This window comes from Physeter macrocephalus, chromosome 19 (genome assembly GCF_002837175.3).
Source record: "Physeter macrocephalus isolate SW-GA chromosome 19, ASM283717v5, whole genome shotgun sequence".
Classification (NCBI taxonomy): Eukaryota; Metazoa; Chordata; class Mammalia; order Artiodactyla; family Physeteridae; genus Physeter; species Physeter macrocephalus.
The window spans coordinates 75,891,773-75,907,294 of NC_041232.1; the positions used below are offsets into that span (position 1 = coordinate 75,891,773).

General features: G+C 39.2%; 1 protein-coding gene across 5 annotated transcripts in view; it reads left to right on the top strand.

The window, feature by feature from the left end:
* LOC102986432 (ovalbumin-like) overlaps positions 1–15,522 on the top strand; it is a 22,005-nt gene that overhangs the window by 2,817 nt on the left and 3,666 nt on the right. For 2 of the 5 annotated variants that reach the window (XM_028480708.2, XM_055080726.1), the window contains exons 2-8: positions 1,435–1,483; positions 4,858–5,040; positions 7,458–7,508; positions 8,435–8,560; positions 9,214–9,331; positions 11,156–11,298; positions 13,092–13,247. In XM_028480708.2, the coding sequence (XP_028336509.2) occupies positions 1,435–1,483; positions 4,858–5,040; positions 7,458–7,508; positions 8,435–8,560; positions 9,214–9,331; positions 11,156–11,298; positions 13,092–13,247 (826 nt within the window). Of the gene's footprint in view, positions 1–1,434; positions 1,484–3,696; positions 3,836–4,857; positions 5,041–7,457; positions 7,509–8,434; positions 8,561–9,213; positions 9,332–11,155; positions 11,299–13,091; positions 13,248–15,522 lie in introns of those variants that run through there. The other 3 variants (XM_024133966.3, XM_055080728.1, XM_055080727.1) reach the window with 2 other exon arrangements.

Genomic DNA, 15,522 nt, shown 5'->3' on the forward strand with positions numbered 1-15,522 from the left:
TGGCTCACGGGCCCAGCCGCTCCGCGGCATGTGGGATGTTCCCGGACCGGGGCACGAACCCGTGTCCCCTGCATTGGCAGGCGGACCCCCAACTACTGCACCACCAGGGAAGCCCCTAGAGAAAATACTTTTAAGGCATGGCTGTTTTCTGTATCTATGAGTCTGTTTTCATTTTGTTTTGTTTGTTTTGTTTTTACATTCCTCCTATAACTGACATCACCGTATTTGTCTTTCCCTGCCATTTCTCTTAATATAATACTCTCTAGATCCATCCATATTGTTGCAAGTGGCAAGACTTCATTCTTTACGGCTGAGAATATTCCACTGCATATAAGTAACATGTTTTCTTTATCCATTCATCTATCCATGGACACATATAGGTTGCTGTGATATGTTGGTTTTAGTATTGCAAATAAAGCTGCAATGAATATTGGTGTGCATATATCTTTCTGAATTAGTGTAAACACCCTGAAGTGAAATTGCTAGATCATGTGGCAGTTCTATTTTTAATTTTTTGTATGTGAAATTCTTTTTTCAGTTTTGAATATAGATTCTGGGTCACAGTATAGAAATTAGTTCTTAGTAGGAGCATCTCTGAAGAGATGCTCTCTAAGGCCCCTTCGTCTCTAGCATTCTGAGATACTGTATTGGTCTCTCTCCCAGTTGGAGCTACAGCTGGTCTGTAGCTTGCTTCCTCTGGGAATCCTGCCCACATTTGCCATGAGGTAAGTGTGAAATTCTTACTCAGCAAGAATTACTCAGTTCCTGGCCACCTTCAGGCCAGACAGAACAGCATTGCATTCACTATGCCTCATCTTAGGTGTCAGGGAAAGAAACCTGTTGCCAGTTGTAAAAACAAAATGCCTCCTCTCTGGCTTTTAAATACCAATAATTTGTTGTCATAGCCAGGGAGTGTTAGTAACATAGACATACACATTACAGCTAATTTTTTTTTTTTTTTTTTGCGGTACGCGGGCCTTCCTCTGTTGTGGCCTCTCCCGTTGCGGAGCACAGGCTCCGGACGCGCAGGCTCAGCGGCCACGGCTCACGGGCCCAGCCGCTCCGCGGCACATGGGATCCTCCCGGACCGGGGCACGAACCCGTGTCCCCTGCATCGGCAGGCGGACCCTCAACCACTGTGCCACCAGGGAAGCCCTACAGCTAATTTTTAAATACCACTCAGGTTATTATATAAAATCCATGCCATTAAATGTTTCATTAATTTTTTCCTACATCTCTTGGGTCACTATGTTGACCCAGGGTAGTAGTATATTTTACAAGGCATACGTCAGCTGGCTCACTCTCTACCCCTTTGTATAAGTACTTTAAGTCAGATCAAGATACGAGGAAAAAATGACTTATGCAACCGAATTCTGAGAACATGGGAGGAGCAAACTGTGGGTGCTGAGGGCCGTGTGTGTCTGTGTGTTGCAGACACAGATCTGGGCTTACCAATCGGAACTTCAGCCAACCTGAAGACAAGGTAAAAATGCAGACACTAAATCTTATCTTCTTTGTGATTTTTTGTAATTGGCCATGACTTCTCACACAGTATAGGGGAAAATCTTTAGTTGTGATTAAAGGTAAAGGGCAGTGAGAGGTGCCACGGTTGGGGGACATTGGTGGCAGGCATGGATTTAAAACAAGGCAGTGTGGTTCTCTGTTCAGCTAATCATACTCACTGAGTGAGCTTTTTGATGTCACGGTTTCCAATATTGTAGAAAACCATTTCTATTTCTAAACTGCATTCCTAGGTTAAGGTGGGAACTTTAATGATGACTGACCTGAGGCTGAATGAGAAATTTGTTTGTAGGTGTCTATGAACACCTAAGGAGAAATTGCACCGTGGGGTAACAACATTTAGCCTCTCTTTTTCTATGTTGTGTCTCTGTCTAGTAAATTAGGGGAAAGGTGCTAGACAGGAAAATTGGGTGTTCATTCAGAATTGGATGTTTTGTAAAAGTGTGGACTTGAGCAAGTCATGCGACCCCACTAGACTCACTTCAGTTTCTCCATTTGTAGAATTAATTTGGGGACCCAATAGCTTCCTTCTCAAATCTCTGACACTTCGAGTTCAATCCATGATCCTAGAAGGGGAAAGGAAAATAACATTGCTGAGTAATTTTTCTGTTTAGAGGCCTCAAATTCATTATCACCTTTAACACTCACAACAACCTTGTCTGGTATCTGGTACTCTCCCTATTTTATAAATATAGGTTCAGACAAGTCAAATAAGTTCCTCACATGTATAGCCAAAGGCAGAGTTCTTGTTAGAACTCGGGTTTGTCTGATTTAAAAGCTCCAAGCTGTAAAGACCCATGATGAGCCATTTCGACTAATTGTCTCTTCAGCAAAGCAAACGTGTTTCTAGGATTCTGTGAATCCACTTAGAATTATCCTCTGGTGTAGCAAGAGGATAGCTTTTTGTTTTGTTTTGTTTTTTGGCCATGCCAAGCGGCTTGAGGGAGCTCATTTCCCCAACCAGGGATCGAACCAGGGCCATAGCAGTGAAAGCGCCGCGTCCTAACCACTGGACTGCCAGGGAATTCTCCAGAGGATGGTTTTTGATTACAGGGTGACCGTGTGAGTTACCAGGGGGCAGTCTTCCTAAACAGTTGAGCGAGGAGGCCGAAAACAATGGATCAAGTGTCTCATAAACTCTGAGAAACAGGTCCTGGTCTGAACGTCTATTTCTATTTTTTTGTGAACTTGAACCCCATCTGACCCCATTTTTCTCCTTCCATTCCCAGTTATATGACAATAAGGCAACTGAAATACACTGGTGTCCTAGAGGCTTTTACTTCCATGTTTATGTGAAGAGAGCGGTAGATTTTCAAGCCAAGTGGTAACAACATTTCTGGTCCCAATGAAATGTCAAACGTCCAGCCCAACAAATGTATTTGAACTTGTTCTTCTCTGTGCAGGAATTCTTAAGGGTGTTTTACTGGAACCACACCTCTAGGCTGGGAAGAGTTACTGATGGGCCTCCAGATATTGGCAGGATATTTTATAAGTTAAATCCTTCAGAAGAAAGAATTATGACTTTTCTATTTATATTCTCGCCCAAACCCAGCAACTACAAATTTTCCGTTTCTTGTGCTCTTTCGGGCTACTCACCACGTTGAGTCTCTTTCCCCTTTTAAAACATGCAGGATGAACCAGCATTTTCCTAAGTTTCATTTGACTTTCTTAAGACTGAGATACACCATTTGTGCCAACAGCACACAAGGGGGGGATTTTACTCTAATTTCAATATCTTAATCGAAGCTCCTTAAGGTATCTGTAGTGCAATATAAGACAAAAGTACAGCCACAAAAAGTACAGACTTGCAGCCTCCTGCATCCCAAACCCTGACCAGGTGCGCTAAGCAACACTCGGAATAGGGTGAGGTAAGCAAGACTCCTTAAGGAAGCAAAATTTAAGCAGACATCATTCTCAGGTGCTGTGTGTGCCTGTAGGACTGAGTGCAAGTGCCTCCTTAACATTGGCTCAGCGGGTGGCTCATTCTTATTTAATTTAATTTAACAATTCTATTCTATTCTATTGTATTTTAATTATTTTTACTGAAGTATAGTTGATTTACACTGTGGGTGGCTCATTCTTAAGGAGGTGTTTACTCCCAGGGTCAGGGTCATAGAACACATTAAAGTGAGTGCTTCCTTACAGTTTGCAGCCTAGAGTCTTCCCTCCTCCTAGGCCCAGCCCTAATCCCAAGAGGCCATAGACTCCAAAGTGGTTCTCCAAATTAGCCCTCCAACAGCGAAGACAAGATGCATAGAAGAGAGAAGATTCTACAGTCCATGGGGTCCCATCACCTGATTCAACCAAGCACCAGGTAGAAGCAGAGATGCTGAGGTTTCTCATTATCCTCTAACCTCATTCCTCAGACCATGCCCAGAGCATGGGAGGGGCTAGTGCAATGCAGGAAGGGAAGCAGGAAAGAGAGATTGTCCTTCTTCTTGGAAAGGCCCTTTTACAGGACTCTGAGCTGTCTCCCATGGAGAAGCTCAGAGCTTCTGAACCCTGGTGTGGTTGTGAACAGACGCTTGAAGGCACCAAACCAAGGTGAGCTCTGCTGGCCTCACAGACCCTAGAACAGGAAGCTCTGTCTTTCTCAATAAATGTTTGAGGATGGTTTCATAGAAGAAAGTAGGATGATAATTTTGTAGGACTCTAACATGCTTAGTTATATTTCTCCCCCTCTTAAAAAAAAATATATATATAAAAATGTACTCTCTATTATATACATTGATGGTACCGCCAACCCACTGAAGGGAGGTGTGCACTTTGAGATGTTTTTTTCTAGTGGTAAAAATGGGTTTGGGATGGTGTGTCCTTGCTATCTCACTCAGTCAGTCCCCTTTATGTACTTTTGAAAGACTCAGTGAGGTCTTGTGTCCATTGGGATCAACATTATAACCTTGTCCTCTTTGTCACTTCTTTAACCAAGTAGACTACCGTAAGGTAGCAATAACAACAGTAATGACAACATTCATTGACATATTTGACCACCCACTATACGCAGGCACAGTCCTGGGTGCTTTACAAACAGAACATGATTTAATCTTCACACTAATCCTATAAGGAAACTGTTACATAACCACTTTTGCAGAAGAGAAGATAGAATCTAGGAGAACTTAAGTAACTTGCCCAGGAGCTTTATAAAGCTAGAATGTGGCAGAGTTGGAAATGCATTTGACTCCAAAATCTGGGTTCTTTTTATTTCCATAAAGCCTCTCTTTGAGGATCTAGTGTTCATAGAATAGAAGTAATTCTTACTCTAATTTGAAATAAACGGAAATAGTGGTGTTTTGACCTACATTTTTGTTGTTGTTGTCATCTGCCTTTGTCTTCCAGACCCCAGGTAGAGGAATGGGCTCACTCAGTGCAGCGAACTCACAGCTCTGCTTTGATGTCTTTAAAGAGATGAACTATGACCACATGATTGAGAATCTCATCTTTTCTCCCTTGAGCCTCCTGTCTGCCCTGGCTGTGGTGCTCTTTGGGGCCAGAGGCGACAGTGCATCCCAGATGGAGAAGGTATGTCACAAACATACTTTCAGCCATGTCTAGAAGACAGTCAAGTAACAATTCCAAACACTGGCTTGTTATGGAGATTTCATAGATGCCCAACTCTGTAAACACAAGAGAATGCCCACCTTCACGTAAGGTTCCCTATCTCATTGGCTCTATCAAAAAGGTGCAAAAGGTAAGATTTCCCACAGCCCTGTTCTGAGGGGCAGGGAATGAGTGCGTGCAGCAGAGGCTGAACAGGGAGAGGCAGTCAATGAGGCCAACCTGGTCCATGGCAAAGTTGGAGTTTCCCACCTCCACCCCCAGCCGTATGCATCCTTAGGTCCCCAGGGCCTTCCTGCTGTGGGTCCCATAAAGAATATTTTGTAAGGATTTACAATCTATGCAGTTACATCCCCAAGGAGATCACCAGTGCTCTAACTCAACCAATAATTTGGGGTGACTGGAAAAACTATTTCTTACTACTTACTTACTACTATTTCTTACATCCTTCAACATGCTTTAATCATCTCTCTGCCTATTACAGAGGGAATGATTAACTAGTGGAACAAAGCTTCTCCCCAGTCAGAATTTAAATTGGAAATAAATTTGGAAACTGGAGTCAAATCCTGAATTTAATAATATATTTAAAATTAAAAAAATTAAATGTAAAAGCTCTTGTGTTCCATTTTATTCTATTTCCATGCATTGGGAGAAGAGGTCCCAAGTGTCTTACCCATAATAGGTGCTCAATAAATACATATTTGTGGAGAGGGAGAACTGGTTGAGAATGAGGATGCTGTGGGGATCTTTACAAGTCATCTTGGGATGAGTATGTGTAGACTCACCCCTCCCTTCCCCCTTCCTTCAAATTGAGAGCGTGCGGACTGGTGGCTCCATCTACACCGTGCATGCTTCAGGTTGTGCAACAAGACAGATGGCATGGTCACTGTGCTGAGGTCACAAGTCAGGCAGAGAGAGAGTCTGGAGTGGAAATAATTCTTTGTCTTTTCTGAGTTAGAAGAGAACCAGAGAATTCAAAATTTTCCCTGCTGATTTCCGTACAAAATGTAGAAAAATTTCTCATATTTTCATCCTGTTAATGATTCTCTTACAACATTCAAAGACTGAGCCAAATGCTCAGAATTCCTGGCTCAACCATCATGCATTCTTTTGATGATGATGATGATGGTGATGGCGGCAACCACCAGTGAAGCAATATCAGGGAGCACCATGCATGCTGAGTCCCTGGATTATGGAACAATATGGCTATGATATAAGAGACCACCAGGCAATCTCAGAATTGGAAGAAACCATAAAATTCCCACTCTCCTCTCTATGCTTTAATCTACGTAGGGACCAGCAGGCAAGAGGTTATTCAAAGTCCTCCGATAAGGCAGAACTTAATAGTGTGAAGTATACATTCAGACAACTCTACGTTTTAGAAAGTTCTTCCTAGCCTTTAGCTAAAATATACCTCTCCACTACCATTGCTCCTTTATCATTTTCCTGTTCTTAAACACACACACACACACACACGTGCGCACATATTATGTTTCCTGTTCCATGTGTATTTTAATAAATTTATAATATCTTCCCAGTAACTACTGCCTCTTATCCCATTTTTATTCTAGGGAGTCACACAAAACATGTTAAATGTACTCACCCTTTAAATATTGAAGAGAGTTGCAATGTTTTATTTCAGTTGTTCTCTGATGAAGGCCTTATGAAACTACGGTTATACCTCAGTTAAGTCAACAGGACTATAGCAAACATTAACTCTTAGTGGAAAAAAATGATACAACCTACTGAAATCTCAAGGGGATACTGTGAGCGTCAAATCAGATAATGTTCATGAAAATCATTTTAAATAATGACCTGTTATATGAATTCAATCATTATCTTTGTCTGCTCAGTGAGTAACCAATGCTACTGTCTGCAAATAAATTAAGATTCATCCCTTTATCCACACAACTATTTATTCTTCATTCAACAAATATTTATTGGGTTCCTACCATTTATTGGGTTTCACAACTGGGAAGGTAGGGATGAACAAATTAAGTGACAATAAGTGACTAAGTCTGAGTTGATTTTGAAACACTCTTTTGCATTCTATCACAAAGGTTGCATTCTATTTATAAAGGTGAATACAAGTAAGTGCCTACACCTCACCTCTAACGCTCTAACACTTAGACTTCTGCCTAAGAGCACATGAAGGATTTTGTTTTTCAAACTCATCTGTCCTCTTTGACATATTGTTTAAAAAAAAATGAGAAGCAAAACTAGTAAACAGATAAGAGAAAGGTGGGGTGAATCATAGAACATTTATAAAAATGTAAGAGCTTAACATTTATAGCAAGAAAATGATTTGCTATATCACTCTCTGGTCTTTTGGAGAGGTGTTTGCATACCCTTTGAAAATGGTTCTTTGTTTTCCATTGTAGGTGCTATACTTGAATGAATTAACGAGAACTGCAAATTCTTCAAACTCAACGGTAGATAAAAGTCCTACTTTCATTTTTACTTCTCTTATGGCAGTCTCTCTTTAGTCCCTGAAGACTTGAGGGCAATAAAACAGGTTATTTATTCCAGAAGAGTTTTGAGCCTAGATTGTAGATACGTACAAACTCCTGGGTATGCTGTTTTAAAATAATCATGTTGAGATTTTGAAATAAGAGGTGACAAAATGGGAACTGTCAAAAATTTGAGGTAGAGACCTAGCCTTTAAAAAGAAGGAGCAGAAGGGAGATTATTCTCAAACAGTTTTCATAATAAAACCCCCAAATCTACTCGGACAGTAGAAGTGCTTCAGACAGTGCCTGGACCAGGGCGAGTGCTCAGTAGATATAAATATACCATTTTTTGGAAATGTAAATAAAGATAGCTTATCTTTAGGAGTTTCAGTGTTCAGTGTTTTTCCATATTGCCAATTTCTAGGAGAAATTTGTAATGTATACCTTCTGTAGCTTTTTAGATGTGACTTTCCCACTGTTATCTATGGTGGGGCTACTAAGATCAAACTTTCTTGCCCAGAATTCTTACTTATTACAAAATACAGCAAAACATTTTTCCTTATACAAAACTATATTAAAATTAATATGGCAGTATTGATAAGTGTGCTTTGGGCCTTCTTGTAGAGGAGATAGGGCAAGCTTTGACCAGGACATGGACCTTGCCAAGTCACCCCTCACACCTGGGAGGTGATTGTGATACGTTTTTATCAGATTGTCAGGCAACTCGGTTTGGCGAAAGGCAAACGTTTCACTATGTCCTAATAATAGAAGTAGTCTCTGATTCTGTTTTTTTTTTTCTGAAATAGCAAGTCCTAATGCAAACCCAAGAGTCTCTTGTCTAACCTCAGTTGATACTTAAGTGTGTGATACTATGGCCCGTTTTCAAGTATTTTCTAACTTCACTTTAGTGTGAACAAGATACAGGGGTGCATTCACACATTCAAGCACTCCTCTCTGAAATCAGCAAGTCCAGCCACAGTCAAGTCCTCATGGCAAGTGGAATGTTTGCAGAAGAAGCCTATCCATTCCTCCCTGTGAGTTAAAATAAAATATTTTTCCATAAGTAAGGTAGAAGTCTTTCCTTTCTGTCTTCATTTAATTTATTCTAGCATTGTTTGTGCTATCACAGTGGTAGGAAAGTAGAAAAGATATAATATTTATATATTTAGATAGATTGATGCTATATATAGAATATACAATATATTTTATATATGCATTTTATCTCATATAGAAAAATATAAAAGGGTTCAGGATTCTAATTTTCAGATGCTAGTTTGTAGTATGTTCAATCATGTTTCCGACAGGCCCAGATGAAGCATAAAGAGCATAAATTTTAGATAGTTTGTTATGAAAAAAAAGCTAACAAAATATTTTATATTGATAATAAAAGAGGATTAATATTTTGGAACCCCAACTGAGGACTCTAATTATGCTAAGTCTGGTTATCCTAAAAGAAAGAGATATGTCCTTGTCATTGAAATAACACTCTGCAGTAATTTGTTCATTTTATTTACCAGTCTTCTGAAAGTATGACAAATGTATATATTTTTACTAATTGGGCCTAGGCGTATATAACAGTATTTTATATATTTCTGCCTCTATCTACATATAATTCCTACCATGTGTGGTCTAAATGTATTAAAATCACAATTTATTTGCTATGTCTCTTTCTATGCTCATTTTATAGAAATATTTAGGCTGTATTGAACAATTATATAAACTAAAACCCGAAAATTTGGATTTCAAAAATAATGTAGAAGAAGCCAGAATGCAGATTAACTTGTGGATTGAAAATAAGACAAAAGGTAAGAGACCCAAACCTTCTTCTTTTTCTCCATCTTCTCCTTCTTCTTTTAGGCATATTTACATTCAGTGAAATGCTCACATCTTAAAATATAAATTTAGAAAGTTTTGACAAATATATATCAGGACACCGAGCATTTCCATCACCCTGAAAAATTCCTCCACACCTGTTCCCAAGCAACCATTGATTTGATTCTATCATCAGAAGTTAGTTTTGCCTACCCTAAAATTCCAAATAAATGGAGTATTACAGTATGTACAATTTTGTGTCCTGTTTTATCACTCAGTATATTGTTTTTGAGACCATTCATGTTTTTGGATATATCAGCAGCTCATGTCTTTTTATTGCTGAGAAATATTCCTCTGTATGGATATACCAGTTTGTTTATTCATTCTCTTCTTCATGTATATCTGAGTCGTATCATCTGGTTTTGTGCTATTATGAATAATGTTGCTATAAACATTTTTGTAAAAGGTTTTTTGCATACATATTTTTTCATTTCTCTTGGGTAAATACGTACTATAAATGCTAGGTCTTAGGCTAGATGGATGTTTAACTTTGTAAGAAACTGCCAAATAGATTTTCAAAGTGGCTGAACCATTTTACATTCTCACCAGCGCTGTATGAAAATTCCAGTTACTCCAAATCCTCTCCAGTTTTTGGTGTTATAAATATTTTTCACTTAACTCTTTTAGTAGGTACGTAGTAGTATCTTATTTTGGTCTTAATTTGCATTTCTCTGATGACTAAAAACATTGAGCATATTTTTTATATGTCTTTCGGCCTTTAATATATCTTTATTTACTAAATCTCTGTTCAAGTTATTTGCCCATTTTTTAATTGGATTGTTTACTTTTTATTATTGAGTTGCAAGAATTCTTTACCTAGTCTGGATCCAAATATTTTGTCAGATACCTATGTTGCTAATATTTCCTCCTAGTCTATGTCTTGTGTATTTTTTTTCTTAACTGTATTTTTGATGAGTAGAAGTTTCTAATTTTAATGAAGTCCAATTTGTCAATGGTTTGTGCTTTCTGTATATTCTCTAGGAAAATTTTGCTTACCCAAGGTTGCAAAGATAGTCTCTTCTGTTTTCTTTTAGTAGATTTATTGCTTTAGTGTTTACATTTAGGTTTATGATCCATCTCAAGCTGACTTTTATGTAGGATGTGAAATGGGGGGAAATGTTCTTTCTTTTTTCCACATGGATAACCGGTTGTTCTAGCACCAGGTGTTAAAGATCTCAATACTTTTTCCATTTCATGAAATGAAAGCTCATGACATCTTCTTATCAATTTTACTCGTGAGAAGTGAGGAGGCATAAAAAGCCAAAAGTCTTTCTTCTGTAACTTTTCCAGTTATTTCTTTCATTTGATTGCAGTAGAAAATCGTCGCCAGGTAACAGTCGTGATCTACAAGACCACTGACTCAGATAGTCACTGTTTTCAGCATAAGATGGTACCAGGAAGAATTTCACAGGAAAGTCAGACCTTAATGGTTAATGTGGTGGTAGCTGTAAACCACCTCTTAACTGGGTAACAGTGTTATGTAAATTAATCAGCCTTGTTAATTTCCACAACCGTAAAGTAGGCAGATAGGCTATACACTCACTTTGTTTTCTTCTGCTTTCTACATTCTTTATTTATTAAAGAATTATGAGTATTTAGGTATTTGCTCAAAAGTCTTTTTGGCTCAGCTGAAGATATGGAGTGGCAATTACTTATGTAAATTCAAAGATGGGTCAAAATCCAAAGCAAAACCAATGAAACCAATTCGTATCCCATGACCAATCAAGTGTGATCTTACTATGTTTCTGTTCCCAAAGGTGAAATCAAGAACCTCTTGTTACCCAATAGCCTCACATCCTCTGATCAGTTGGTGCTGGTTAATGTCATCTCCTTCAGAGGCTCCTGGAAGTATGCATTTCAGAAAGACCAAACCATGGCAATGGATTTCAGGTTGGATGAGGTAGACTAATGACTTAATTTGTTTTTTCTCTTAAAGGTAGTCCTCAAAAATTTTGCCTTAAAATATGTTAAATTATGTCTGGCCTTAGATAGGTTAATTAATTTCCAAGTGACTATTCTAGCTACATAACAGATAAAGTCCAGATTTAGATTTACATTTTTTTTTGTTATTGAAACTTTCTTTTAAATTCTTCACAGTATTTTTGACCTATTTTGCTATCTTTGGCACTACAGTTGTAAAATTGAAAAACTGGTGTAAACCATAGACCTTGGAAAGGTTTAAGGCAGTTTTCGGCTTTGGGCTAAGCTTAAACCATTATTAAGCAATTCACTTACTGCAAACTGGAAATGAAGTCAGGTGGTAGGGAATAACTCCAATAGATGCCTGTGGAACTAACATGCAGGTCATTTGTAAACTGAGTGTGATCTTGAGAAGCAAAGCAAAATTGGTGAACAAGATTCATAATCAAAAGAAAAAGTTCCAGATATGCTGTCCTTCTACTATCTTCAATCTTCCTAACTTCTTTCCTTTGTGCCCCAAAAGTATCCTAAATATTAGGCTGCAAGCAAAATAATCCATGTTACTTAATAAGAAAGAATGGATCTGTATAATATAACCAAGTCCCTAAACTGTGAACTGTATTTACTCTATCAAATATATTACCAAAAAATGCTTGCAATCATTGGCCAATTAAACATTTGTTATAGCCAACTGTAAAAATACAGAGGGTTTATATTTCTGGATAAGTATATTCAGAACACTTATTACATGAATACTTCTTCATGCAAAAGAAATAGTGAATGACTTTAATGAAAACATAATTCTCTGGCCAAACACATTAGTCACCTCTGGAATTACCCAGTATTATTTTTCCAGAGAATATTGCCATCGATATCGAGGTCATAAAACATAAAGTGAAATTATGTAGTTTTTACAGCTGTGGTTTTTTAAAAATGCAAATTCCAGGGCCACATTCCTGGAGATTCCAACTTGCAGGCAGTGCTTGATTATTTTGTTTTTAAGTAACCCCTGTAGATCCTTCCAAGGATCAGCCGAGTTTAAGGGCCACACTATGAGGAAAACGGGAGTGGAGATTTTAGCAGGATTCATAGAGAGCTACTTTAAAGGGATAAGCATACCCCAAAGCAAGCCGACTTTCTAGAGGAAACAGTTAATAAATCAGAATCTTTATTTTCACAGTAAAATCTGGTCCATTTGGTTTACTTATGTGATGCAGATATCTTTATGTTACAACTAGCCTTTCAAAGAGAAAGACATAAAATAAGGTCATGGTCATAACTAAATTTCCTTAAACTGACCTCAACATGTGGAATTCACTTAGCACGTTCTTAAATTCTTAGCTATTTCGTAGCTATTTTCTAATCTGCAACCCAATGTCGTGGAGCTGGAGAGATTCTAAATTAAGTTCTTCAAAGGACCTGTTTGACTTTGAAAAATGGTTATCCTGATAAGATTTTACGATGCATATTTCTCAGCTCTTTGAAGTGAATTAACTGCTTCTGGGCACCAAAAATGTACAGTTGAATAACAATAATATATTGAAAGACATAAACACTTTGCACTTTAGTAGCTACTCGTTTTATGCTACGCGCCCCCCTTTTCATCATTACAATAACGATCAATCATTGCTATTTCTGTGGAAAGACGGATAGATTTTGTTTCAGTCGCTCATCGTGGGCCCCTTGTGGAGGATGCAATGTAAATTCCTCATGCGTTAAATGGAAACATAGAAAGGAACTGGCGTTGTTGTCTCACTGTTTTTACTTTCATAGTCTCAGAGCAAACCTGTTCAGATGATGCGGCTGCAAGGGCACTTGAGACTGGGCTCCATAACGGAGCCTCGGGTGCAGGTTCTTGAGATGCCTGATGTGGAAGATCACCTGAGTATGGTCATCATCCTACCCAGAGAGGAAGTTGGCCTGGGACAGGTAAACCACCGAGACTTAGCAGCCGCTGCCACCAGCAGAAAAGGCTCTGTGCTTGAGAATTACACATGCAGGAAGCTGGCAGATTCAAAATAACTGCCTATACTACTACTTAATGCCGTGCTATGTCCACTTAAAGAAAGCAGAGCCCCCAAATAAAGCACCCATGCACTAAGACATGTTGCTTCTACTGGTTTCAATTTTAGGCTTTTAAAGCACAGTCATATGCATCCTCTTGCAGTCTTCATGGGTTATCATTGTTATCTAACTTTTTTTTTTTTTTTTTTTTTTTTTTTTTTGCGGTACGCGGGCCTCTCACTGTGCCATGGCTCACGGGCCCAGCCGCTCCGCGGCACGTGGGATCCTCCCGGACCGGGGCGCGAACCCGTGACCCCTGCATCGGCAGGCGGACTCCCAACCACTGCGCCACCAGGGAAGCCCTTACATGTATTTTTTATATATTACGCATTGACACACCTTTTGGACCTGCCACCAACCAATTACATCTCTTTTCCACCAGCACCCAAGGCCAGACTTGCAAACGCAATGCTCAGCCTTTTCCCTTTGCTTGTTTCTCTGGTGCTTTCCTCTGAGCCCCGTGTGGACGCTCCTGTTCCACGCTGTGCTTGTGTGTTCTTGCTCTCAGCATTGGTACAGGTCTAATTCCTCAGCAGTTCTCTTTAAATCCCTGTCTTTCCTCCTTTTCTTCTGCTTCTTATGCTTCTCCCAATTCTATGTTGCTCCCACCTACTTCTCTGTGGATAAAGGGTTCTCACCCTCCCCTTCACCCTTTCTTCATCCTCACTAGCTGTGACGCATACCAGGCAGACACTGGCAGCCCACTGATGGAGGAAGAATCTTGGAAACCAAGACGTTAAATGATTTGCTCAATATTTCATTGCAAATTAGTCTGTGATGTTATTAGAGCCCAGTTCTCTGGCTTCTCAGTCTACTCCAGGCCTGGTGTTCAAAGGTCTGCTCAGACTCACCATGACCATGGCTGAAAATCAAAAATCTCAGCTTTGTTCTACCAATATATTTACATTTACATATAAGCAAAAAACCCCCACAAATGTATAAATAATATGATTGCTATACTCTATGAAGAAAAATAAAAGATGGAATAGGACAGAGAGGTACAGGGTCTGGGAACTTTTGTTGCACATTGGATGACCAGGGGAAACCTCTCTGATAAAGTGAGATTTTAGGCATTGCTAAATAATAATTATCAGCATTATTTTCATAAGCTTCCTTTCTCATGGTTAGATAATGTAGGAACTCTGAATTTGTAGGTACAGAATTGGAATCTGACCATAATTTAACCACAAACTCAAAGTCATTTAACCTCTCCAAGCCTCATTTTACCCACCCCATGAAAAGGGTAAAGTATATGATTTCTAAGGTTCCTTTTAGCTCTTAAATTTGATGATCTTCTGAAAGGTCAATGAAATGGCACCCATCTAATATAACCCACATAATTACATGATCAACACTGTGGTGTATTTTATTTTATTTATTTATTTTTTAATACATTTATTTATTTTATTTATTTTATTTTTGGCTGCATTGGGTCTTCGTTGCTGCACAGGCTTTCTCTAGTTGTGGTGAGCGGGGGCTACTCTTCATTGAGGTGCGCGGGCTTCTAATTGCAGTGACTTCTCTTGTTGTGGAGCACGGGCTCTAGGTGCACAGGCTTCAGTAGTTGTGGCACACGGGCTTAGTTGCTCTACGGCATGTGGGATCTTCCCAGACCGGGGCTCGAACCTGTGTCCGCTGCATTGGCAGGCAGATTCTTAACCACTGTGCCACCAGGGAAGCCTTGTGGTGTATTTTACTTTTTTAATTTTAATTTTATTTTTTTAACATCTTTATTGGAGTATAATTGCTTTACACTTGTGTGTTAGTTTCTGCTTTATAACAAAGTGAATCAGTTATACATATACATATATCCCCATATGTCTTCCCTCTTGCGTCTCCCTCCCTCCCACCCTCCCTATTCAGCCCCTCTAGGTGGTCACAAGCACCCAGCTGATCTCCCTGTGCTATGCGGCTGCTTCCCACTAGCTATCTATTTTACATTTGGTAGTGTATATATGTCCATGCCACTCTCTCACTTTGTCACAGCTTACCCTTCCCCCTCCCCATATCCTCAAGTCCATTCTCTAGTAGGTCTGTGTCTTTATTCCTGTCTTGCCCCTAGGTTTTCATGACCTTTTTTTTTCTTAGATTCCATATATATGTGTTAGCATACGGTATTTGTTTTTCTCTTTCTGACTTA